At 41.2% G+C, this 27,991-nt stretch overlaps 1 protein-coding gene across 7 annotated transcripts in view; it reads left to right on the forward strand.

Moving 5' to 3' along the window:
• The window catches only part of LRGUK (leucine rich repeats and guanylate kinase domain containing), a 109,808-nt gene that overhangs the window by 43,117 nt on the left and 38,700 nt on the right, over positions 1-27,991 (forward strand). For 5 of the 7 annotated variants that reach the window (XR_009216762.1, XM_058530256.1, XM_058530264.1 and 2 more), the window contains exons 11-15: positions 1,991-2,110; positions 9,170-9,266; positions 13,191-13,304; positions 15,435-15,636; positions 16,270-16,365. Coding sequence is in view for 6 of the 7 variants with exons in the window: in XM_058530256.1 (XP_058386239.1) it covers positions 1,991-2,110; positions 9,170-9,266; positions 13,191-13,304; positions 15,435-15,636; positions 16,270-16,365 (629 nt within the window). In the remaining variant the exon portion in view is untranslated. Of the gene's footprint in view, positions 1-1,990; positions 2,111-9,169; positions 9,267-13,190; positions 13,305-15,434; positions 15,637-16,269; positions 16,366-22,700; positions 26,709-27,991 lie in introns of those variants that run through there. The other 2 variants (XM_058530238.1, XM_058530248.1) reach the window with 2 other exon arrangements.

The raw sequence follows: 27,991 nt of genomic DNA on the forward strand, positions 1-27,991 counted from the left end.
CTAGCTGAACAATTTTTTTTTCTTTAAAGTCCAGTAATTTTACTAGACTATGTCTTGATATTAGTTATTCTGGGCTAATAGTCTCGGGTATGCTCTGTGCTCTTTCAATGTATAGTTTTGTTTTATTTTTTTATTTCAGGAAAGTTTTCTTGAATTACACTCTTTAATATTTGTTCTGTTTCTTTGCTTTGGTTTTCTTCTTCAGGAAGAAGATCTCCTTTGCCTATCTTCAATATTTGTCACTTGCCCTCAAATATTTTTGTTTTTAATCTTTTAAAAAAGTTTGTTTTGAGATAATTTTAGATTCACATGCAGGTGTAATGTGAATTGAACAGCAAGTGTAATGAAGAAATTCTATGTATAACTTTCACCCAGTTTCCCCCAATGGTAATATCTTGTATAGCTGTAGTAGAATATCAAAACCAGGACATTGACATTGATAGAATCCACCAGCTGTATCAGATTTCACCAGTTTTGCATGTACTCGTGTGTGCATTTAGTTCTATGCCATTTTATCACACATGGAGTTTCATATGAGAACCACTACAGTCAAGATACAGAAGAGTTTTGTCACAAGGATCCCTGTGCTTCCAACTTTTTAGCCACAGTCACCTCCCTCCTTCTCATCTTCCCTAACCCCTGGCAACCAACGATCTGTTCTCCATCTCTATAATGTTATCATTTCAAGAATGTGATGGAATCATATAGTATATAACTGTTTGGGTTTGGCCTTTTTCTTTTTAGCTTCATTCCCCAGAGATTCATCCAAGTTGTTGGGTGTATCACTAGTTCATTCCTTTTTATGGCTGAGTGGTATCCCTCGATATGGATGCACCACAATTAGTTTAACCATTCATCTTTTGAAGGACATCTGTGCTGATTCCAGTTTTTGGCTATTACAGATACAACTGCCATGAACATTCACGTACAAGTTTTTGTACATGTACAGGTTCAGCCTGCCTGCTTTCCATGGGATACCCATTGGCTGTTTTGGGGTTCACTTGGTCTCAGGTCTGTCATTTGCTTCCCCATTGCTTCCTCCTACACAAATTCCAGCACTGTGATAGTCTTGTGGGTTTGTGGTTCATGAAGATACCTTTTCCTCTGGTTTTGTTGTACATACTTACCATGGGCTTTTGCTCTCGAGTTTTTCTGTTTTTATGTGGGCATTCAGAGAGATTGAAAAATTATGCTGCCACCATCCCCATTCTTCATAGAATCTACACCTCAGCCATGTGTTTTGAAGAGATATTACATTTTATTACATATTTCTGCAATTTGTGTCAAGAGTGGAGTCCAAACACTTCAGCTCAGCATGTTGCAGGACATTTTATTAATAAATTCATTCTTTAGTTCAGTCTTTCAGGCCCGGAAGCCATGCCTAGATTTATATATCAGCTCTTTCTTATTAGCTATTATTTTGAGCAAGTTAATTAACCTCTCTGGACTTCAGTTTCTTCATGTGTTAAATGGGGATAATGATAGAAACGTTTTCATTAGCTTCCTGTGGTAATTAAATGGGGTAATGCATGTAAGATTCTTAGAATAGTGCCTGGCACATAGTAATTGCTCAGGTAAATTTTAGCTATTACCATTTTCTTTGCATATCTGTGTTCTAATTTAATAGGTATGGATGTTAAAGTTTAACTTTCACAGGGCAATCTTATTTCTTTCATTTTGAAGTTCTTCGGGGACTACTTTATCAACCAAGAACTGATATATCTTACCATACTTTTCCTTTTAAAAATGTTGTTAAAGTAAATTTACATGTATTTGGATTTTGTTTATGCTTTGAATGTTATTTATGGCATATTATAATCAACTTGCTTGTGGAAGGGAGGACTTCCCTTCTATACAGTGTCTACGTATAGCAAGTGCTTGTCTACTGAATTAATTGTGATTGTGACACAGACACTTTGCACACTGGATGCGGTTAACATGCTGTATGTGTGACTAGAATAGGCCATCACTGCTCTGCCCTGTGTTACAGCACTCTTCCTAGTCTGGATGCCCCTTACCCCATGTTGATATTAGCTGGTCCTCAGGCTTGTGGGAAACGAGAACTCGCTCACCGCCTCTGCAGACAGTTTAACAGTTACTTCAGATACGGGTAAGTTTGCTTATTGGCTGGTAAGGCTGTAAAATCTTGGATATTGCTAATTTTGATTATTAATTTTAAGCAAGTTAAACAAATTAATATTTAAGTTACATTTTATGGCTGAGCTAAAAGTGGATGTTTGGTAAATATTACCTCTTGGTAAGGATAGCGCACCATGAGGGTTGTAGTCTTTGAAGGTGCATTATTGATAGTATTGGATAAGTGTGATTACCTGGTCTTGGAATGACTAGGAATCTTGATTCTCGTGTCATTCTAACTGATGTGGTAGAGATGATTGCTAAGTATACTTCTAATAATAGAAGAACTTAACAAATAGCAAGAAGAAACAAAATATTTTGTCTTCTGTGAAGCAGACAGTAAACATATGGCAGTGACCCCCCTCAAAAAACAAGAACAGAAACATGGTTCATCCATGCCATTATACACTTTTTCCATAGAAGGCTTATCAGCTTCTTTGCTGTTTGTTACACCGTGATATACACTGTGTAACATATATATTTTTTACTTTAATTCTCCAAATGTTTAACTTAATTCATCGCCAGCCGAGATCATCCTCCATGGTTTGAAAATGCACGTTTCTCATTAAGCAGAGTGGCGTGGGAACGCAGGCTCATTCTGTTGCCGTGCGGTGTGACAGCATGAATCACAATGTTGTGATGTGTCATGGGTGAGTCTGTGCACCAGTGACAGCCTCTCCTAGTCTCTGCTGGCACTCACACTGACAGCACCTCAGCTTTGTCTCCACACAGGTCTGCCTTTTTTAAGGCATATTTCAGGAGGAAGGAAAAGGAGGAGAATGGAAAGGGGCAGCAAAAGTGTTCCTTCCCTTGTCCCCAGGTTAGCATTCAATACACTTTCAGTTTACTGGAGCAAATATTTTGCTGCATGATTCCCTAATGACCCAGTTAAAATAGAAGAAAATATCCGAAAAACTAGAACCATCCAAAAAATTCTTCGGCTGGATGTACAGACTTTTTAAAGGTTTCTGGGAATCAGATTTCAAATTATCACTGAAATCTTTTGAACTGGTTTCCTCTTGTATTTTTTATGTATGGCAAAGAAATCTCTTTCAGATTAGTGGTGTTTGTTAGTGAGCTGAGGATGTGGCTGCAAAGATGCATAGGACAGCAAGAAAAATAAATGCAAATTATTTTCGAATGCTATTACAGAAAAATTCCTTCCCTTAAACTACACGTGTTCAAACAATGTAAATACTATTTTAAATAGGTCCATTTATTTAGATATCTAAAATTACATCCTTCATTTGAACAACTCTAGGATATAAATACTATAGAATAATTTATTCATTAATATATTTTAAAAACCCTGAAGTAACAAAACTAAATTAAAACTTAATATTAAAATAAAAAATATGGAGGGCCATTATGCTCATATAGGAGTACTGAATCTGTTTTAAAAGATAAGTGGAACACAAGGAATGGAAGGTCAAACTAGGGCAAAAGAGTGTATCCTGACTGTTGTGCTAATATGTAAACCTGGAACCTTTTAGCAAACCAAAGTGACTTGGGAGAATCAAGGCTTTCTCTGGTTAGAATTCCTTTCACATCTTGGTACCAATTATGTTGCAAATGGTTGGTGGCCTGGTCCTTCATATTTGTTGTGGTATATACTGCTGAGGCACGTAGGGTCGGATGTGATCATCAGAGTTAAGATTCTGATCCAGTCTGATGCTGCATTCTCACCTGGATAAGCCTCCTAATTATTCATTTTCATTAAGTCCTGTATTTCCCCTAGTAGAATGCTTATCCGTTAGGCTCGTGATTGTTTGTTTAAGGCCTGTTTTCCCTGCTCGTCTGTATGCCCAGTGAGGGAAAGAACTAATGTCAGCTTTGCTCACCATTGAGTTCTCAGTGCCCTGCACAGGACCAGGCACTTAATACATGCATCAAAAATATTTGTTAAATGAATAACTGATTGAGTGAGTGAGTGGATGAATGAATTAATGGCATTGCATGGAACATTTAATGGGAAATTACTGTGATAAGAAGCATAGGCGATTTTCCCCAACCTCTGCTGATGGATATATGGAGAGAAGGGTGGATTCATTCATTTGCTCATCCATTCTTTCACTAAGTATTTATTGAGTTCCTCCCATGTGCTAGGCCCTGAAGATACAGTGAGAACAAGATTGGTGAGGTCCTTTCCATAATGAAATTTGTAATCTAGTAGGGAACTCAGATCTTCAATAATTGGTGTTGTGTGTCATTAGTGTGGAGGCACAAGATGGCAAAACAAAATCCTAAAATTAGCTTCATATCTACACTGTTACTGCCACCATTGCTATTTTTCTCCTCTGAATAGTATTAGTGGTGAATGGAAAGATACTCCTGGCTCCCCCACTTCCAACTGCCCACTCACTCGCCCACCTCCCTCACAGACAGGCTCAATAGCATCGTCCAACCGTTCATTGGCATCCTCATGGAGACAGAACTCAGGGCTTGTTCAATGACAGATCATTCTAAGAATTCCATCAGGGCATGGATCAAAGATCATAGCATCGCATCAAGAAGGATAGTAGCTAGTAATTCTATGCATTGAGAAAGTAAGATAATACTACTATTATATGCAGCAACTTTCTAATTAAAACAAATGATAAAACCAAAGCACATCCTCAGGGGCAGCTCATTACTCTTGTTTAGATTCTATTTTATTTTATTCTTTATCCAACATAAATTTTATTGATTTTTAATTAAATGAAAAGCAAAAAAGGCATGAATACTGTCTTATCATGCAACATATAAGCATTTACAAAGGCACTTTCTCTGCCATTTGCTTGAATCTTTTGTTTCCCTCCTATTTATTTCATTTTTCCTGGTATTTTGTCCTCTTTTTTAAATTGCATTGACCCAAGAACAAGGCATTCAATGAAATATTCACATGCTAACTTGCATATCCAGATCTATAAATATTAAAAATATAACTTGATAGTATAGCAAGTACTGGTGTGCCTGAGAGATTTGCTCTTGTCTTAGGTTTTGATTTTACTATTTGTTCTTGGTTTTAGAAATAGGTCGGATGTTCTTTCTTTTCTTGTATTATTTATAAATGGCCTGGACATATGCGTTTACTGCCATCAAAGTCTCTCTATTTATTTCCACGTCAATATTACCACACACATCAGTGGCTTCGTAAAGAGTGATGGATGATGAGGGAAACACAAAATACTGGCATGCCTGTTCATCTTCCAGATGGGAGGTCCCAAAAGTGACCTGAATGGTCATGAAAGAAAAACTTGATTCTTCTTCCTTATATCTCTATTTTATAGCAATCTCTATTTTCATAACCTTTTTCGTGGTGTTGACTACTAAATATATTTTACTTTTAGCTCTATAATACAGTGCAGTAAAAGCCCACAGCTATTTAGCTAAATGAGATGGTATGAGGTACAGCTACCTAAATACAGTCTAATCTGATGTCTGTTTATACAGACGTGACAAACTAGTTGCACGGTTCATTTGTTCATTCAATCAGCGTTTATTGAGCACTGTCCACGTGCTGTGTGCCGGTTATAAAACGGTAAAACAGACAGACACGGGTCTTGTCCTCCTGGCAGCTTATAATCTAGGATGAGATTTAGATAAGTAAATGCTGTCTAACAAGATAGTTTGGTGGGTGCTGTGATGAGGAAGTAAAGAGCCTCTGTGATAGAAGACGTAAAAGAGGAGTAGGGTGTGGGGCTTGAGTGGGGGGTGCATTCCAGGCAGAAAGAACAACAGGCACATTTGTTCACTGGAAGTACACTCTGTAGTATGACTATGCTTGAAGGATGAAGGGAGATGGCAGAAGATAAGACCAAAAAGATGGATAGGGGTTTGATCATAAAGGGCTTCTAAGCAGAATCGTGTCATGACCACAGATGCATTTTAGGAAGTGCATCTGTCGGCAGTTTGGGAAAGGGCTTGGGGAGGGAGGGCTAGAGACAAGGAGACCAGTTAGGAAATGGTGACAGGTGATGATGGCAGGAGTTAGAAAGTGGTGTGTGGTTACTGGAAAGTGAACAGAGTAGTGGCTTCCTAAAGTTTGATACTCAGACACAGTATGTGCCGGAATCTTCTGTGTTCATGATCTCTTAAATCGTGTCTGGCAATTTATTGACATATATTTGCACTGGGCATTCAGATCAATTTAATTTGCCTACCAAGTGCCCTACGAATACCTTGGCCTTTGTGGATACCCATTGAAAGAGTTCACTTACTAACAACATGGCGTGCTACAATGTGCTTGAATTTAGATGCACTCACAGCCAAGCCTCTGCCTAAATATTTGCAGTAACAGGGTCATTATTTCCTGAGACAATCTGGTCCAGAATTGAAATTCTAAATCTGCATGCTTCTGAATCAAACTGAAAAAATTTCTACTTCCTCATCCACCTGCTAGCCCTTGTTAGACATCTTTTCTTCCTATTATGTTTGCCTGGATATTTTAACATTCTCTCATTGGCCTGGCCTTCCAGACGCCTTTTTCTCTTGATCATCTGCTCCTCTCCTTGGGCTTGGTTTGTTAGGGTCCTCGATGACTGCTGGCCAGTGAATTCGCCTTTAGAATGTCTAAACTCACCCTGAGACTTTTAGGAGCAATGTTGTAGTCTGGGGTTAATCTCTAACTCAGTTCTTTTGTCTGTTAAGTGAAACAGGGAATATGGCTCCCATTATAAACTATGATTTAACTAATTTACCATGATTTAACTAGTAAATTAATTAGTAAATAATAAACTCATGGAAATTGAAATTACATTTGAAATTATATTTAAACAGGGGAGAGGAAGGGTATTGAAGGTGATGGCCCAAATTTCTTTGTCTACAATTTGGCATCATTTTTTTCTAAGTTAGTTTAGTGAAACATTGCTTTCACTATGAAATATTTCCTTTTTAAGATCTTCATATTTGGGCAGCATACTACACAACGAATGTATCTATATGTGAAAATTGGATGACAGATTCAAAAAACCTCAGGTCATCGTAAGTCCTTCTTAATAGAAAGTTCCGCAGAGGATACAGGTTCTGTCATCAGCTTTCTCCACATCAGTGAAGCCATCTCTTTATTTACCTGCCTAGAAGCTTCAAATTGCTTCTTCGCTTTGTCTTCCTTTTAGAAATTCTGAAAAAATTCCTGCCGCTCAATCCCTTTGTTGAGAAATGCAAATTCCACACTGTGTGTAAAAGCTATATTAAGGGTGTGCAGCACAGGATGCCAAGTCACTGATTTATCTGTCCTGACTGTCAAGGACACCAGTGGACAGAAAGTCTCAGGTCGCTGCCAAGGGGTGTGAAGAAATGCCAGGGTATTCACACAACAAAGCAAATGTCATGGTGTTTTGACAGTCTTCTCTTAGAACATGCTCTCTTTCTTGAGTATACAATTTAAATGTGATGTTAAGACCTTAGAATTTGCTAGTATAGCTAATTCTTGATTATAATGGAACAGGAACAGTGGAGTGAATTATAAAAATTTGTCTTTGACTTTGTAATGGACAGGCTTTTAAGGTGACGACTTTACCCTCTGAGTGTGATATTAAAAGGAATTGACTTGGGAGTCATCCTGGCATTGCTACTTAGTCACGTTACTTAATTGCTGGGCCTTGGTCTCATCATCTGTAAAATAAAAACAATAACACCTACCTCATGGTTTTTATGAGGAATAAATGAAATAACGTGTCAAATGTCTAGCTCTTCTCATCTCCTAATTTAAAACTGCAAGATGATCTAAAAATCAGTTTGCATTCCCAGAACTTAACACTAGGAAGTCAGAATGGTATGAGATCAAGAGTCCTGGACTAGTTGGGACCCCCATCATCTAGTTCTGGGACCGACACTGGCCTGCTCTGTGGCCTCAGACAAGTCATTTTTATAGTCGTCTATAAAATGGAGTTCATTGGGCCGGCCCCGTGGCTTAGCAGTTAAGTGCACGTGCTCCACTGCTGGCGGCCCGGGCTCAGATCCCGGGCGCGCACCGACGCACCGCTTCTCTGGCCATGCTGAGGCGGCATCCCACATACAGCAACTAGAAGGATGTGCAGCTATGACATACAACTATCTACTAGGGCTTTGGGGGAAAAAATAAATAAATAAAATTAAAATGGAGTTCATTGCGGCTGTTATCCACTGCACGTGTTTCATTTATTCATTCATGTTACAAATATTAGTGAATGCCTACTATGGGCCTGGTAGTGGGAATGCAATGGCCAACAAGACAAACAAGATAAGGTCCTCTCCTCATGACTCATATGTCCTGCTGGAAAAGATAGGAAAAAACCTAATATATAGATAAAAGAAGGCAGTTTTGGTGATAGTAGTTGCAGGTGTAGGGGGTGGGTTGGAAATGCTGTTTCAGACAGCGGTCAGAGAAGGCCTCTCTGGTTGAGTTGAGAATTCCATTCAACGTTGGAATCACAGATTCCCATAGGAGGTTCATGCACAGTATTGATGAGTACTGGCAGCGCCTCGGATTGAGCTCGTCTCTGCCCTCAAACAACAGAGGAGATGGGTTCCTGAACAAGGAACTCGGATGCAATTGGCAGAAGGCACTGAGGCTATGGGAGTATAAAGGAGAGATGCATAACCCAGCAACAGGGGATCAAGAAAGGCTTTTTAGGCGTGGTGACACTTCAACTGAGTCCTGAAAGACAAATGGGCCAGCTGGGAGGAGGAATGAGGAGGAGAATACGAAGAAAATGCCTGTAGATCAGAGAGAACGTGAAAACACTTGGGTGGAAAATTAAGAGTAATAAATATTGTTATACTTCTTAAAGTATTATTATGTGATAGCAGAAGAGGTGGTTCAGAAGATGATAAATAACAATGAGTAAAAATTTGGTGTTGATAATCTAAAATTTGTATAATCCCTGTAGAGAATAGCGGCTGAATGTAGTCCAACTCTTCAAAACCACAGGGTTTTCACAATTATGTCACTTTATGATTTATGATTCATGGATCAATTTCAATGTTTAAAACATACTTTATACCGAAACCTTTCCCATTTTGAAATTCAAGGTAATAGAAACAGATTAGGTTACCTATTTTATGTTTTCAGGGCCTGTCACACCACAAGACCACCTTACTTTGGAGAAGGGGATCGAGTTGATTATCATTTTATTTCTCAAGAAGTTTTTGATGAAATGCTGAACATGGTAAGAATGTTCTTCTTTATTTTTATTACATGAGCAATACATGTTCTCTGGTAGAAATATTAGGAAGTAGTGATAAAAAAGATAATTAAATTTTGTATTTGTTATGAGAGAGGTATTCTTATTGAGTTGTTTTTTTCCTTAAACCACTTAATACATCATTGTTCACATGCTGCTTTATTTTATGATCTTGGAGAAAATATTGCAAATTTCCAATAAAACTGAATGAGTAGACATTTTAAGAAAATAGAAGTAAAAGCTCTACAAAAAATTCTTGTGATCCGTGTTTATCAGGTGCTGCTGTTATCAGTCAGGTTTTACTCAAGATAAACAGTTCTCCCAGACCTGATGTGATGCACGAAGCTTGTGAATTGAGCATTCCTAGGGTTGGAGTGTTCTGTCCAGAGACCCTCCTTCTGTTTGCCATCACTGGCGGGTTCTAATTGTTGTGACTCTAAGCACTGGTTCACCATGGTGTGTCCCATTAAGTTGGTCTGTCCTGGACACGTGTACAGCCTTAACCTCCCACCGTAACTTCCTTGTTTGAGAAGTCCTGGGTCTGGAGGCCAGGCAGTTCACTAATGCAGATGGAAGCCGCTGCTACCAGACTGGAGAAGATTCCTAATTTCTTTCAGGTCTGTGTCCTTACTAGGTGAGGGTACTTGCCCTGCATTAGTCTATTTCATAGGAGCTCTGGGCAATCTTGTTCAGCTTCAGTTTTTTCCCCCCTGAAACCCTGATAATCTAGTTATTGGTAATAATTCACGACACCCTCATCTCTGAGTTCATTTTCTTAAAAACAATTTATTTCTTCTTTCTTGGCCTTTACCTACAAAGGGAATCCTCATACCCAAGTGTGTTTTTTCTGTCAAAAGTACATGCTAATATCAATACATATTTACGCATGCCTTCAGTTAAACTGAAAAAGTATCTCAGATCTTCATCACTACTGATGAATCTGTAATCCTTTTATTTTCTCTTCACCATGGACCTTAATTTTGTTTATATTATCATCCTTTCTTCCACCAAATGAATCCTGCACCACTTGTATTTTTTTTCTGAAGCCTGCAAAGGACTGGATTAAGGACCGGTCTATGTTTCTTCTTGTGAAAAATAACCATCCAACCAGTGATGCTCTTGTAGCTACACCCCCGCCACTTCTCCTTCCTCCCTCCTTCACTGTCCACCATCCGCAAATAATGGACCTGGCTTATACCTCGCTGTACATAACTGGAACACTCAAGCGCAGGCTCTGCAGTTTCTATGAGTTTAATTTAGAATGACGAGCTTTACACATGGTGCATGTTTTCTCTTGCATGCACAGAGAAACCCGACTGAGAAAGTGCTGTAATCCCTAGGCCATTTTCCCTCTAACCTTGTCAAAAGAACATCTTGGAAATCCTTTATAATTTTCTCTCCTAGGGCTGTGTTTTGGCAGGTCAGCTAATGTATCAAGAGTACTCTGGGTGCTTATATTTCTGAAAGGCTTAATAGAGAGGTTTGAGGAGTTGTCTTGATATTAGCAAGAAGCATTCTCTTAGGACTCTTTGGGTTGAAAGACAACTAGTTCCCAAAATTACTGTTAATTTCTCTTCTTAGAGTCTGAGGCATTTTTTTTCTTGGTTCAGTTCATCTGTTCTCAGTACCCCATATGCTCCCCTGATGTTCCATACCTTATCGGATCTGTAATCAAGTAAGTCTGGTTCAGTTCCTAGTCTAAGAAATCACTGTACGTCTATACTATCTTTAGTCTTACAGTTTTTACTCCCTCTACAAAAATCCATATGTGTTTGAGAAGTACTCATTTTTACTGCTTCTGCTAACCTATATTGCTTTAATATAATGCCATTTTCTTCAACTTGAATTTCACTTCTGATTTCCTTTTCTTTTCTTTAAAGTGAGTTTGAGAGTGTTTCATGAAGAGAGACAAACCTAGAGATTATAAACTCATGACACATTGTCATCTTCGCCAATCAGGCCCACACGCTCAGCCTTCTGTACACAGAACCCCTCTCCATAGAACACCCGCCCAGACAGCCTGTGCCGCCACCAGTTACAGCCTGCCCCCGACCAACAGACAACCCTGGCATACCCCAACCTTGCACACCTACTGTGGACAATCACACCTACCCACTCTGACAGCACGCATAGACTCGTACACCCTTCCATATACATTCACCAGCCCCCAACACACAGGTCATCCCCCCACCACCAAGTGCCCGTAGACACATGAACCTTTTTTTTTTAAGGATGTATACACAGTCATATACCTGCGGAGACTCTTCCATTCTTGTGGAAATAAGACCACAGATCTGGAGGTTTCTGCAATGATTATTGCTTTTTGTTAAGAAATCCATAGTCAGGAAGAAACGAAAGGAGTATCACCACCTGGGAGCTGGGGGATCACTTCATCTCAATTCTTAAAAATCAGTTTAATAGGGCCTGTTTTCTATACATTAGTAATACAGTGCAAGATTCCTCCCAACCCTACAGCCTTTCAGAAAATGTTTAGGGATCCACAGAGGGAGGCTCTTGTACACCCAAGTAAATAGACTCATAGGATCTGAAAAGCGATTCAGATACACATTTTGAAAACAGAGTGAGTCACAGTAAGCAAGATAAAGTATATACCGGACAGGAGATTTAGATATCTACCTATCTACATAGATATAATATGTATATTAAAAGAAAAGGAGTCACAGTATTTATTCCATAGAACAAAGAAGGTATGACATTGAGGGAGTAAAATATTAGGGGTATTTATTGTTGAGTTTTTAACTTTAGAAAGTATGACAAACTTCTTTTGATTATGGGAGTGTGTGGATTTTCCTCATCACCCGCAGCAGACACATCCTCCAGAGACCCACCGCACCCCGAGAGACACCCTATGTCTCCTGGCCTTCCAACACTGCTCCCCTGACAGATAGCCTGTCTCCCATCCCCACAGATCTCCAGAACATCTGGGGCCAGGTGGCACAGGATAGCATAAAAGATTCCTAACTGCTACTGTTGTTAATGGTCCTGCTGCCATTTGATGGATTCAATTGATTGGATTCAGCCTTGGGAGTTTTCATTTCATTATTTATTTCAAACTTATGTGTATGAGGAGTCAGAGTTGTGAAGGTTGTCCACATTTTTATTCCTTCTATTGTCATCAGCCTCCCTGTTTAGATTAGATCTGGTGGTTTAATAAATATAATACTGTCAAAGAAAAAGTCAGCCAATTTTGAGAGTCGTGTTTTTACTTGCATTTTTTGCAAAGCAGTATAGCTTTTGGAAGAACTAGGCTTCCAGAATACAGAGAGAAGGCAGTATAAATGCTTCAAATGACTATGGGCACACAACAGTTCTGTTGAATAACTTTGAGGCAGTTTCAATAAAAAGCTATGTTTGTAAGGAAAAATTGGATGAATCTGTTTTTTATGGCTTATCTCAGGATGCAAAGGTTTTAGGATGCCCCTGTAATTCATGGCCTTGAGGCTTATTTGGGAATACAAGGCTTTTGAGGATGAAAGCTTTTCCTGGGCTACCTGGTTTGCTGGCATAGCTGAAATGGCTGAGGCAAAGGGTGAACTATTAGTTTTGCTCTCTCAATAACGAAGGTTTATGGTGCAGGTTTGACAGGAAGTGGGTAAGTAAGCAAAATGATCTGTTCTGCCATAAGCCCTAGTACTTTCACTCTCCTCTAACGTTTTGTCAGCAGATTATTTCCAAGAGCCTAATTTTTTTTTGCCAGCTGGGAATTCTGCATAAATTTCTCTATCAGAGTTCGATATTAAGTTTCCTGAACCCATTGTCATTCTTATATAATTGCTAGTATTTGTATGTTTTATGGAATCATATAAAAGTAAGACATCAAGTTTTATTTATATTAAATTCCATTATGGCAGCTCTTATGTGAAAATCTTCGTACTTCTTAAATTTCAGGGGAAATTCATTCTGACATTTAATTATGGCAATCACAATTACGGATTAAGTAGGGACACCGTAGAAGGTATCGCAAGAGATGGTTTAGCAAGCTGTATTCATATGGAAATAGAAGTAAGTGCTTTTCATTCAGTCAACTTATTTTTAACGTGAGTGAGTTTGTATATACATTTGTGGTTGGGGAGGGGGCTACAATGTGCAGCTAGCACACTGCTAGGCACAAGAGGAATGCATACAAAAGTGAGATTTTAAGTTTGTAGTTAGCATGTGGAGGTAAGACACATGAAAAATTAAATGACAGGAATTAGATTACAGTACAAGAAATCATACTTTCACTAAGAGTGAAACTGCCAGTCAGGATTTATTTTCTAAGTTATTTCCGCACATTCTTTTTGTTTTTAGAGCATGGCCTCTGTTTATATAAAGTGATATTAGATAAAGTGTGATTCTTACAGGTTGTGGAACTGGTTCCCTGTGCGCTCAGGACAATGGCAGCTCTGTGCAGTGGACCTTGTTCCGTCATTCTTCCTGGGAGGTGTATGGGCTAGGCTGTCATTTGACTCCAGGTGTTCACTGGTGGCAATGTATTCATTCTTTCCGAAAGTTAGACTTGCAGGTTTCAGGAGATTTCTCTCTCTGCCCCAATATCCCATCTTCCCCCAATGATCTTCTACATCAGAGTACACAGAAATTTCTCCAAGATCGAGATCCAGAGTAAAAGCATGAATATTCCACTCATTTGTTTTTAAAATATGTGGCTTTATTAGATATTTGAAATATTCAAAGACAGTTGATTGGTTTTTTTTCAAGTTACCTTCACCAAACGGTATATTACTTTTGTAATCAGAAGAAAAAAATGTAATAAAAATGATTCCGTTAGACCAAACTTACAGAAAGTCAAATCTGGGCATATCTAGTATTCCTTTGCTATCAACTCTGAATCTTCCTGAAAACTTGTTTCCTTGATAACTTCACAGAGCAGGAGACTGTGAGTCTTTTTGGCTCCTTGCGTTGGTGTAAGTGTTGTGTAGCGTCCGTGAAACTGGTCACATTTCTTCCAGCTCTTTAATTTTGCTAACTTCAAAATCCTGCAGTTCATATCTTCCTGCAATTGATTGATTTCACATCTTTAAGAAGGTTTTCGTTGTTTCTATGCTAATAAACAAAAAAGGGCCTTTTCCCCAAAATGTCTTCCTTAGACAAGGCAGAAACACAAATTAATGCGTCTTTGAGTGTAGAAACTCTCCAGCAAATTGCGTCTCCCTGTTTCCAGTTTATCAATTCTCTGAGTGCTGCCTCCTGTTGTCCTTTTTTCCTCCCTGAGAGCTTTCTGTTACTCATTTCCTAGATGTTGACTCTATGAATCAGGTTTTATTCTCCTGATTCTCCCCAGCTGAAGCACTTTTCCAAACTGTTCTTGTCATTGACTCTTTTAGAAATTATTTTTAAAAAGAGCCTATATTTCTTCCCCTGAATTTTGAAAACAAAGATTTTGAACATTGAATTAAACTATTGATGATAGGATTGAGATGGAAGGAACTTTAGAGTCCATTTGGAATAGCTCTTTTATTTTACCGATGAGGAAACTGGTACTCAGGGAGCTTGAGGGATTTGCACGGAGTCTACAGTAACTGGAGAGCTGCAGTCACGACCCAGCCCCCCATATCCACAGACCACTACCTGCTGTTCTTTCACCTTCTGAGCTCCTGGTATCAGGGTATCGTGAGCTTGGCTTTCCCGTGCACTGGGAAGAGGCCCTGAGATATAATAGGGACCAACCAACCAGGTTGCCAGTTTAGGAACAGAAAGAGTCCCAAGGAGACAGAAGGGTAGCAGAGGAGCCTTTCCTCTCTGGTAAGATCACTGTCTCCTGGTGCTGCAAGGATGCCTTTTGAGATGTAGAATTGAAATTACTTTTCAGTAATAAAGATGCAGTACTGCTGTGAGTGTACCTATTTGTATCTAGCAATTTTCCTTTTTAACAGTCATATTCATAAGAATGATTAGTTAGAGAATACCAGGTAGAATGAATTCTTATATTTCCAATGATAGTTTAATGTTTGATGAACAGAGAGAAGTAATCTGATCTTGAAATATTTATAGGAAAATAATAGCTAATTATACAGATAAAATAAATTCTTCAATGTAACACTACTTATTATACCTATATTGTCAGACATCTCCAAAATGGTTTCTAAATCGTGTATTTGTTTTTAATTTATTATCTTTTCTTTAAACACATAGGGTGTGAGAAGTTTGAAATGTTCCTCTTTTGAGCCTCGCTATATCCTAGTGGTACCCATGAACAAGAAAAAATATGAGGGATACTTGCGGAGAAAAGGATTATTTAGTCGTGTAGAGATTGAATTTGCTGTCTCCAGAGTGGACCTTTATGTTAAAGTTAATCAGAAATTTCCAGGATATTTTGATGCAGTAATCAATGCAGGTCAGTAACTTTCAGCCAAGTTTGATTTTTGAAGTATAAGGTCACTGGGGAAGAATCTGCTCCAAACTACATTCTTATTGCTGCCTGAATACAGTTTCTTGTGGTTGTAGGATGGAGGTCCCTGTTGGCTATCTGCCAAGGGTTGCCTTCATTTCCCAGAGTCTGCTCCCAGGTCCTGTCCATGTGGCCCCCTCCATCTTCAGGCCAGCAACAGCACATCAAATCCTCCTCATGCTTTGAGTCTCTGCCTTCCTCTTCTGCTACCAGAAAACTCTGCTTTTATGGGGCTATGTGATTAGAGAGGCCCACCTGGATAATCTCCCTTTTGATTAGCCCAAATTCAACTGATATGTAACCTTAATTATTGCAAAAATCCCTTTTGCTGTGTAACGCAACATAATCACAGGAGTAATATCTCATCATGTTCATAGGTTCTGCCGACTCGAGGGGATGAGATTATGCAAGGGAGGAGTGGCATTGGGTCTTAGAATTCTACCTACCACAATACTCATAAAATTAAATGTAGCTAAAAAATCATTACCACCAAAAAATACCACCAAAAAAAATACACCAAATTGACTATATTTTGATATGATTCTCTTGCTTTAAAGTAGACTCTCTCCTTTACTGTAGATGATCTGGATGTGGCCTACCAAACACTGAGTCAGCTCGTTAGAGAATACCTTGGATTGTCTGAGGAAGCTGCCAAGGGTTTGGCTCCAACTGCAGGTACTGTCCTTCCCTTTCGTGCCAGAATTTTTTTTTTTTTCATGGAAAAGAAAACAAATCTGTGAGTTGTTATTTGGGTACTCATCAACCAGGCTAAAGCTGGTTTTAATCTTTAATCGCTGTACTTCCCCTGGGGTGATTGTCTCCACAAAAGAGCTTCATGAGTCAGCCGTCTGAACCTGAACCTCTGCTTGTCCCGGTGACTGTAATGGAACTCAGAGGGCTGCCCTTCAGGGACACACAAGGCAGCGCCTTGGAGGTTTGTGGTAGATAAGAGTCAGCCTCGTGGTTCAGAACTCGGCATTCCAGAAGTTTGGCTGCCTTAGGGGGCTGAGGTGATGTTCTGCTTGGCAGGTTTGTATTTAGTGTTGTTTCAGCCCAAGAAAGTTCTATCACCTTTACTTCGCCTTGCCCCGGCCCTCAAAATGTTGCACTGCGGAGTGTAGTGGAAGGGCGCTTGTCAGAGGATGTGAGCCTGGTCCTGGCCCTGCTGCTTCCCTGGGCGAGCTGCTTAGCTGTTCTGAGCTGCAGTTTACCGTCCTGCTAGCTGAAGTTAATGCTCCCCAGCTGCCTCATGGATCATGCACAGCAAACGATGTAGGATATGCAAGAGTATATCTCCTTGGAATCTGGGAATTCTAAAACCCTAGCTTAGAATTGTGGTACATAAGTATTTTGAGATGTATTTAAAGGGTTCCGCCAAATCTGCCTCACATCCATTAGGATGGCTATGATAAAAAACAAAACAAAACAATACGATAGAAAATAAATGTTGGCAAGGATGTGGAGAAACTGGGAATGTAAAATGGTATAGCGACTATGGAAAACAATATAGTGGTTCCTCAAAAAATTAGAAATAGAATTACCTATGACCCAGCAATTCCACTTCTGGGTGTATACCCAAAAGAATTGAAAGCAGAGTCTTGAACAGATACTTGTACACCCATGTTCATAGCAACGTTATTCATAATAGCCAAAACATGGAAGCAACCCAAGTGTCCATCAATGGCTAAATGGATAAACAAAATGTGTTATATATAGACAATGAATACTATTCAGCCTTAAAAAAGAAAGAAATTCTGACGTATGCTACAACATGGATAACCTTGAGAACATTATGCTAAGCGAAATAAGCCAGTCACAAAAACACAAATACTGTATGAGTCCACTTCTGTGAGGTATCTAGAGTAGTCAAACTCATAGAGACAGAGAGTAGAATGGTGGTTGTCAGGGGTGGGGGAGAGTGGAATGGGGAGTTAGTGTTTAATGGGTACAGAGTTTCCTTTTTGCAAGACAAAAAGTGTTCTGCAGATGGATGACGGAGATGGTTGCACAAAGATGTGAGTGTACTTAATGCTACTGAACTGCACACTTAAAAATGGTTAAGATGGTAAATTTTATGTCATGTGTGTTTTACCACCTTAATAATAAAAAAAGAAGGTCCTCAATGAACTGAACTGCATTCACATATCACGTATTGTCAGCTGTTAACACGAGACCCTTGCTGCTGAGTGGATGTCATGCAGTAGTTATGCAGCTTTGTGTACACGGGTGGTTTAGCCTTTGAGACTCTTTGGCCAAGTAGGATTTTGTTTGCCTGGTGGCAAAGACTGAGGCAGGCCAGGTCATGATTTTGCCAGAGTTCAAACTAATTGTGTTGTTTTGCAATTTTATACACTTTTCCCAGGTCGGCTGCCCCTGGAATTCTGGAATGAGGCTAGTGTGAAACTGGTAACAACCAACAGATAATGACGGAGGTTTTCCTTCCATGTATGTCTCACAAGAGACAAGTGACCAGGGTACAACCTACTGACTGGAAAGTGCCTGAAGCAAGTGCCCCCTGTCTGAAAACAGGCATTAATGGAGGAGTGGAGGACGGTGCTCAGGCTTCAAAGGGGGGATGTTAAATTAGGAGGGTGCCAGTGTGTTTGTCTAGCTCTGCTCTGATTAGTCCATATTGGGCATTGGGGCTTTAGAAAGCTCTGCCTGGTGAGTTGCGTGGTGTATCTAATGAGGCGTCCGTAGCTCCATGGAAGCTTCTCTTGAGGAAATCTGGCTCCCTTTGCTTAAATCTTTGCTAACCCAGCAACCTTCTGATCTTTAATTTGGTCCCCCGGTGGACCTGTCCCTGAGGAGGTTGTCCCCTACGTTAGAACACCCTGCCCCGACCCCTGAGCCAGGCCCATCTCCCGTTGTAAATTAATAAATTGGCAGTCTGGATTTTAAATCAGCCCCGTGTGGGTTTGGATAAACATGAGTCAGTCGCCTGAGCCAGACCAGTTCTGAGTAACTGAAGAAAGTGTGTTTCTGAATCAGTAGCACTGGAGGTACCTGTGAATGGTGACGCTTGAGCGGGACTCTGCCTCCATAGCCAGCAGGGCTCCATCTCTCCATCTTTCCTTATTCTACAACCATTGGGAACACTGACTGTTGGGTGCAGTTGCCATCTGGTGAATTAATAGACCAGATAATGTGTGCATAGGAAAGTGGACTCGCATTTTAAGGGGCATAATAAAACTTCATTTATTTGGAATAATTAAGTTAGGCCTGGCTGATTTAATGAAAAGTATGAATTATAGAATTTGTAAAAATGTTATCACTCTCAGGTACATTTAATAACTGAAACTTGGCCATCCAGTTATTGACTAGTATAATCTCAGCTTTAAAAAGTGGATGGGAGAGTTTGTAATTAATATATCAAATCACTAGCCTCAACAGACTCCTGTTCTTCTGGCAGATTTAGTATTTTCGAAAATAATGTGTTTCCTTAAGAAGACAAACACTATTTTATTTATATAGTTAATCTGTGGAGGAAGTTACTTTTTTCAGTTGATTGTTTAAGGATAAACTTGCACATAAGGTGACTTTGTGCTGGCCAGACATTATTCAAGTGAGTATTAAAAATTCTAAATAACATAATCCCATTAGTAAGTTTTTATAGTGTCTCTAGTGGCCAAAGAGTAGAGCCAGTGGCCTCTCTGAGTTTCAGGGCTGTGAAGTATGTGCTGGGGAGTGCGGGCCAGATGTTTACAGGTTCCCCTCAGGAGGGTGGGGGCCAAGCATAATCACCTCAAGGCGCAGAGCCCGCACAGGGTCACCTCCTCAGGTCCGGCTGGCTCTTACCCTTTGCCTCTGCTCTAAGCTGGGCTGCTCTGATTTTAAGTTCTATAGTTGAGGTATATTTACACAAATACTTACCTTACTTACATAAGTGGGACCCTTGGAAACAAAAATCAATAATTTTAGTACATGGAGTATAATATTTTTTATGTATAATTGAGCTGTCAAAGGTAAGAAATTGAAATAAAAAATATTTAAGATTCTATGAAAGACAGTTTTGTCTGAGCAATTAGAAAACTGAACTGGAAATAGGAAGCCTTAGTTTTGTATTCTCAGTTTCACCAATAATCATAAATTTGGTTAGAGAAATCACTTTAAACTCCCATTTCTAAAAAACGAAAACGAAAACGACTACGTATAATATTATGAAACACTGTTGGACTCTGATCTTCCAGAGCTGAGGTTTTCCCCAATTGGATGAGACTATTCATGGCTTCAGTACAAACAGAAATCTGATGGCCAATGGCATTGTTTTCACAGAAGCAGTAGTTCTGTATCAATGCAAACTGAAAATTATTCCCATGTATTTGAAGTGATAATACATGGCTTTATCTTTAGTAATTTTGTCTTGCTAATTTGTAACTGAGAATGAAATTTTAATTTCTACTCTTAATGATGAGAAAGGCACAAAGCGATAAAAATAAGTGAGAGGTCCATCAGTCTGGGTAGAGCATGCCCATCAGCCTGGACCCAGGAATGTAAACCTTCACTGGGGGAGAGGCTAATGGAATTCTCCTTTAATGCACATATGAAGAAGTAACTTTAGGCACAGAGTAATTTAAACTCTCGAGATCTTTAGATGTACCATTAATTAAAAATGTACTTAATTAAAGTACAGAGTTGTCTTATTTTTTTTCCCTATAGCAGTGCAGGTAATATTCATTTCTAAAGCATGAAGACTGAAAAAAGCCTGATTAAACAATATAATCTCTATAAAATAAGGAAAAACACTATATTCACAACTCAGTATAGGGGATGATTTTACCCTTCATTTGTCTCTATACAACCTATTTCGGGAATAGTTGGTGCTTCCAGTAAAGCTTTTAAAAAGCTGATTCAACTACCACTCTGAGTTCTTGTCATAAAGATCATAAAATAAAATTATATTTGCAAATTATTGTTCAGAATTCTGACTAATGATAGAGGAAAATGATGATGGTGATGATGAGTCAAACGGGAAAATTGAGCAATTTACTGGTCCATAAAGTGGTGCCTTTATCTCTAATAAAGGGCATGCTATCATTTGCCAAATTATGTGAATTGTTAAATTGTGAAAGTGGGCAAAAAAAGAAATCCTGTATGTCTGAAACTAGGAGTGCTTAAAGACGGAAAGAACCTTCAGCCTTGGGTTTCACTGTTCTTGTATTTTTCTATCCTTTTTAATTTACTTTTTTATTGTGGTAAAAAAAAAATAGCATAAAATTTGCTGTTTTGGGCCGGCCCGGTGGCTTAGCGGTTAAGTGCGCGCGCTCCGCTACTGGTGGCCGGGGTTCGGATCCTGGGTGCACACTGATGTGCCGCTTCTCCGGCCATGCTGAGGCCGCGTCCCACATACAGCAACTAGAAGGATGTGCAGCTGTGACATACAACTATCTACTGGGGCTTTGGGGGAAAAAAAAGGAAGAGGATTGGCAATAGATGTTAGCTCAGGGCTGATCTTCCTCACACACAAAAAAATTTGCTGTTTTAAGTGTACAATTTAATGGCATTAATTGCATTCACAATGTTGTGTAACCATCACCAATACCTATTTCCGAAAATTTTCATCACCCCAAACGGAAACTCTATACCCCTTAAACAATAACTTCCCCCATCCCCCAGTAACCTCTTATCTACTTTTTGTCTCTATGAATTTACCTATTCTAGATATTTTCACTGTTCTTATTTTATTTTAACCTTGTTTCTGGACTAAATTCATAATTTATAACTGTTTTAAACTAGGGAGATAAGAATGATGAACAGGGCATCCCCTCAGAAACCCCACCAAGAGACAAGCTTTTCCTTGTCCTCACTTTTCCCCTCCCCCTCCTTAGAGACATCTGGATTGCCTGGATGCACAGGGTACATGTCCAAACGAGGAGGTTCAATGAGAAGCTGGAGTAGTCCAAGCTCATCCCGCTTTGTGGGGAGAGAGGTGGCCAGGAGCCTGGTTTGCTTCTGGGGATGGACCACTCCGGGATCACTTCCGAGGTCTAATTTGGTTTGGAGTCTCTGGGTATCAGGTCTCCCCCTAAGTGAACTGAGACTAGTTTCTTCAAGGCTGTTCCTTGAAGAACTGGTGTGAGCCTCTGACCACTAGCATTTCAGAGCCATGTCCTTAGGCCTGAGTTAAGATGATATTTGGGCTACCTGAGTATATCAGGGCTTCTATCATAAACAGGTACCTGCTGGGGTGATTGTGTCCGTGAGGCCAGAGACACTCACGAGACACTCGTGAGACCAGAGACATGTCACTCTGAGAACTTGCTCCCGTGGTGATTGAAGGAAGGAATCCCCATTTGCAACGTCAACCTTGCTAGTGGCCTCTGAGAGCCATTTTTGAAGCCAGGGTAGAATTGGAGGGAAAAGGGTAGCCCTAGGGGTGGGGGTGGGAATAGCAGCTTGGATCGTGGACTTTCAGGAGCAGCTTCTCTGAGCCACGATGTCTTATGATTCCACCAAATCTGTTCTTTCCTTCCTTCTGCATCACCTATCTATTGAGTGCCTGCTGTGCTCCATGCACCTTGCCAGGTATTGGTAAACTGACATGACTCCTCACAGAGCTCACAGCTCCTCACAGAGGACTGCCATTAAACAAGGAAACAAATAGGACTTCATCTGGCTCAGATGTCCATCTTCTAGTTTCTACCATGAAAAGCAGCATAGACCTCTAAGGTGGTGAAAATTTGAAATCTTGTTTGCTTAGAAAATTTTCGTGCCACTCTCAGACCTGGAAATAATTTTTGCTTCTGTGCATAAGCCTCTTTGTGTTTATTCATTAAAGTTCATGTTTTCAGTTGACTAAAATTGTCCTAAGTTCCACTAAATAAGAGAATTCTAGGCACTTCGTATCTCCAAGGAGAAGGGACAGTTAAATTCTGCTATATGTGTAATTTTATTCTTAGGTGCCTATGTACATCAAAAAAGGGAAAGATATTTTTTGTGATTAATTTCTAAAGTTACATAGTTGTATTTGTTAAGATGTTTTTAGCTAATTTCTTTTTATATCAAAGCAGGAGCTCCCCCTAGCAAGAAGACTCCCTCTGGAGTACCAGCACACCTGGTTCCATCCCCAAGGCGCTTGGCAAAACTGCAGGCAGATGGCCAGATAACAGAGCATCTCTCCGGAATGCAGATTCATGCAAAGATCTCTGAAAACCAGAACCTAGCTCCCTCCCAGAACCAAGAAGTGGCTCAGGAGGGAGCAACCCATCAAAAAGAGCTTTCTCCCAATAGCCAGGTCAATGCTGAGCCTCTTCCACAGCCCAGCTCATCAGCGCTTTGTATTCCCCAGCAGGCCCAAGACCTATCCCCAAACCAGAAGGAAGGGGATGCTCAAGAATCAGATCTTTCTTCAAAAATAATAACCACAAATCTCCCTGAAAATGAAGCCCGGACACCTGAAGTAAAAGCAGGTGAAGTAGGGCAGCCTTCCTCCTCTCCTTCCCAAGGGCCTCCTCAGCACTCTGACCCACCTCCAGCCCACAGCCCTCAGCCAGACCAAGATGAGGAATCGGGGGAGGCCAAGGTAACCCCATCTGAACCTCCACAGGGGCCTTGCCCAGCATCCCTCAGCCCCCAGAGAGCCCAGGATGAGGAAACTGAGTCAGCCAGTCTGCCACCCAACAGTTCCCATCATGATCCTCTAAGAGATCCTCCTCTCCCTGAGGGGGCCAAGGCGCTTGGACCATCGCTGGGAGATTCTCAACAACCTCTGGAGGTGGGAGCCTCCAAAGAAGAAGTTGTCCGAGTCAGCACTCCTTTCCCAGCATTGCCACAACACCAAGACTCAACAAATACCAAACAGACCCAGAACAAAGAAGACCCAATGACTTTGCTTCCCAGAAGCCGGCTGGCTCCCACCAGGCTGCCCCAGCCTCGGGTCCTCGCTCCCCTGCAGAGTAGGAGGCCCACACCCAAACTCCTCTCCCCTAGCAGGGAGGAGGCTTTAGGAACAGCCTCACATCAAACCATGACTCCCTCTCCCAGGCCTCTGCCAGCTCAGGAAGGAGATCCCAGTAAACTTCCTCCCATCAGCCCTCCCCATTCCAAACCACCACAGAATCTGAGCTCCCATCCGGACTACAGTCCTCAGCAAGTCCAGGAAAAGAAAGCCAGGGAGGTGAAGCTCCCTCATATCAGTCCACCTGTCCAGGAGCACGCACCACAACCCGCCCCTGATCCACCCCAGGAAGAGGAGGCCCAGGTGGTTAGGCTCCCTCACATTCCCACTCCCTTTGCAAAACAGCAGCTGCCTGAGAACACGGGAGCTGGTCATGATTCGAGGCCTGCAAAGGAAAGGCAAGCTCTAAAAGCAGGCCGCTCCTCTAGTGAGAAGATTCCAGATCTGCGGGTCTCACCCCAAAACCAAGAGCCAGTGCAGCAGATGGGAGCTAGAAAAAAAAAACTCCCTTCTCAAAGAGAGACAGCTAAAGGACCAGCACCTCTGAAAAAGGCACCGCCTGGAAGCCGTCAGACGGCCTTGCAACCAGAATCCCAGAGTAGGCCGACTGCCCCACAGGTACCTGACCACCCTAACCCCAGCCCTCCTCAGAGCCCTGAGGGGAACCAGAGAAGAAAAGTCCCTACACCAGAAGTTCCTGAGCCACCCCACGCTGAACCATTGCCTGAAGATCCCCAATTACAGGAAGAGAAAAGGGAAAATGTACATTATTCCAGAAAAAAGACCCATACCAAGCCTCCCTCAAATGACCTGGTTCAGAAGGTAGCTCTGTCCAAAAAAGGACCATCTTTGAAAACAGAGAATTCTGGAGGATTATCTCAAGAAATTACAACTACCCTCAGTGGTGATCAACCAACTCAAGAGGGTCACCCCCCGCACAGGAGACCTCTCGAGAGTGAAAAGGCCTCTGCAGAGTCAGTAGTGGACGGGTCTGCTCCCGGGGAGCATCCAAGGAGAGGAGAACAGGTTCACAAAAGGGGAAGGTCTCAGAAGAATAAGACTGCTTTGGATCCCCCAGAGCAGGATGGCGTGGCCCCTACCCAGCAGCCTGTCAAAGAGACACAAGCCCATAAAGGGACCAGTCAGACCAGAGAGAGCTCTGTCCAAAGGGACAACGCTTCCAGGCAGCAAACCAAAGAGAAACACACCCAAAAGCATGGGGGAGTACCACAGGACAAAAGTTCTGCCGCACCCCAGAATCAAGTGTCTAATGAGGAGCAGGGCACCTGGAAACGAAGACTGCGAGCTAGGGGCAGTCAGAGCACCAAGGTTTAAGCCATCCCTGGGGCCACCAGGTCATTAACGTCTGTGCCCCCTGAAGCAGTGCTGTCACAGAATGGAATGCTGTGGCCAGGGTTCTATGAGTCTATACGTCAGCTTCACTCTGCAACTCCAAGTCAGCACAGGTGGAGGGGCCCGCCAGCGCTGTCTAGCCATTGCATTCTTAGAAGGCAGCCAGTCTTTGCACTTCTGCGCCTCTTTTGTGTCTTTCCATTGCAGCCTGGAAGAACAACCCCTGTAGTGGGATACGCTAGCAGGTAGTTCTCCCTCTGCCAACGATAGAGCCCGTCTTAAAGGTTGGCATTGTCAAAGAGTCTTTGTGTCCAGACTTGTATGAATTCCACCATGAGTTCCAAATCTGGCTGAAGCAGTACCATTAAGTTTTGTTCTATTCATTAGAAAAATTCACTTCTAGATTAGAAAGTTCTCTCATGCCTCTTGCATTATCGAGGGGTCCAGAAGCAAAAAGAACTCTGAGAAAGGAAGCCTTTGCAGTTTCTGGGTCTTGTTCTCTCCCACAGAGATTCCAAACCAACAGTCAATTTGTGGGAATCTTCTGACAGGAAGAAGACAAGTTCTTTATGTGCGTGACACGGTGATCAAACACTTCAGATTTGTGTTGGTGTATAGTGCCTGAAACTTACATTTGTTTTAAATATATTTCAAAATGAATACATTCCTTCTGTCTCTGAATAGGAACCTCATGTAAATTAGCCTATGCCTTCATTATGCCAAACCATCTGGTTGAATCTGTTAAAAGAATTAGTGGGGAGAAAGTTCAGGTGAATCAGTTTTGCTTTTATCTATTTGTACCGTCAGGATTCTTTTCCTGAGAAGTGACAGGAGTCCAGCCTGAGCCAGCTTATGTGAATCTATTAGGAGGAAGTGGAATATCTCACCCAGCTAAACTGTGGTGAGGGCAGAGGTGAGGCAGAGCCTCAGAGAGATTGGGGACCAGTTATTGAACATAACCTGGACCTCCTTCATCTCCAGTATTCTCGTCATCTTCTGGACTCGTCATCTCCTGGACTCTTGTCATCTCCTGGATTCTTGTCATCTCCAGGACTCTCATCATCTCCAGGACTCTCATCATTTCTCATCTGTTTCTTTCTCCATGTTGGCTTCATTCTCTTTGCTAAAAATAACTATATCAGTTTCTGCACATGGCAGGGAACATGGTGACTAAGACCTCTCAAGTTTTACATCTGGTTTTACATCTGGCAGCTCCCACTACTAGAAAGGGATTAACTCATGTGTTCCTTGATCCTAAGACAAAAATTTGGGGAAAGACACTGTTTGGCCTGGCTTGGGTTAAGTGCTCAGTCTTAAACCAATCTACTCTGGCCGGGGGCAGGGTCACATATACCTACCCACTGGGTCCACTCCTAGAGTGTGTGGGGGGGCTGCATTCCCAGAAAAGAGCAAAGCAACCAATCCAAGATTTGACTTAGAAAGTTATGATATTTATTGAGTGCATCTCTGTATATGGCAGCATGCTAAGCTGTGTTTGGCATCCTGTATTTAAAAAATATAAAAAATTGAAGCCAAATGCCTGTATAAATGTGTTTTATCATATACAAAAGGTATGTGTCCACAAAATTGTTTGTATGTCAAATGTTATTTCAAGTGCCGTAGAGGAAATTGATATTTTAAAGATCTGGGATGCAGGAATCCTCTTGTAAAATGAAGAGCCTATGTTATACTAGTAATTACCCTCTGATTTATCTGTTTTGGCTAAGATGAATGTAATAAGGTGAATTTTTTTTTTTTTGTGAGGAAGATCGGCCCTGAGCTAACATCTGCCAATCCTCCTCTTTTTTCTTTTGCTGAGGAAGACTGGCCCTGGACTAACATCCATGCCCATCTTCCTCCACTTTATATGGGATGCCGCCACAGCATGGCTTGACAAGCTGTGCTTCAGTGCGCGCCCGGGATCTGAACCGGTGAACCCTGGGCCGCCGCAGGGGAGCGCATGCACCCAACCGCTTGCACCACTGGGCTGGCCCCAATAAGGTGAATTTTTAACATATCATAATTTAGTTTTATTTAGGTACTTCAGTCATCCAACAAGCATTAATTGAGCACTTCCTATGTGCCAGACTATGATAGTTGCCAGACATAGTGAGATGATGAGGACACTTCGAGGAGCTCTCTTTTATCAAGGGACACAGATGAGAGGGTTCATCACACCACCATGTGATTAGGACAATTGGGGGCCCCATAGCATGCCAGGCTAGGTTTAGCATCAAATAGACGGGAAAACCCATTTGTTAACTTTTCTGGAATGTAATAAAAATACCAAGGAAGGGCACTGAGTTCAGCCGGGGGTGTGAGAATTGGGTCAGAAAATATTTTCAAGGGGAGGTCATCCTTCAGCTAAGTCATCAAGGTTGCAGGATTAGTCAGCAAACTGATGGGAGAGAGGGGGAGTTTTCTTAGAAGAGCATATGCCTAACCATGGAGGGCAAGAGCAGGCATAGCATCTTCTAAGGACCCAAATGTCAGGAAAGCTGTAGGTATACGTAGATCCAAAGGGCCTTTTGTGTTATGCTAACGAACTTGGAAACTTGATCTTCTAACAGTGGGGAGCCATTGGATGGTCAATTTTTTATCTTAGAAGCATCTGTCTAGAGTTGGTATAGAGGATAAATTTAAGGAGGCAATAAAGGAACCGAGAAGAGTGGATGGGAAGCTATTGCATTAATCCTGACAAGATAAGGGTCTGAAATAAGACACTGTGGCAGGAATGGACAGATTCAAGAAATATTTGGATTGGAAGCAGGGGAGAGGCAGATTGTGACAGAGAGGAAGAAAATAAGGATAACCACCGATTTTTTATGAGCTGTGTATGGGGCATTTTAGAGGTGCCATCATTCAGTTAGGTAAGAACTTCAGAAATTTCCTTGGTTTTCTCCTTGAGCAACTCCTTCTGAGGCTCCTTAAGGCATTTGGGGGTGCATTTTCATTAGCGTTCACATAGGAAGTGAGAAGCCAAATTTCCCTTCATTTGACTTGCAGGAAGCTCTAGCTCCCTTCTCTGGGATCTATGATGGTATAAGGTTG

The sequence above is a fragment of the Diceros bicornis genome, chromosome 3 (genome assembly GCF_020826845.1).
Source record: "Diceros bicornis minor isolate mBicDic1 chromosome 3, mDicBic1.mat.cur, whole genome shotgun sequence".
NCBI lineage: Eukaryota > Metazoa > Chordata > Mammalia > Perissodactyla > Rhinocerotidae > Diceros > Diceros bicornis.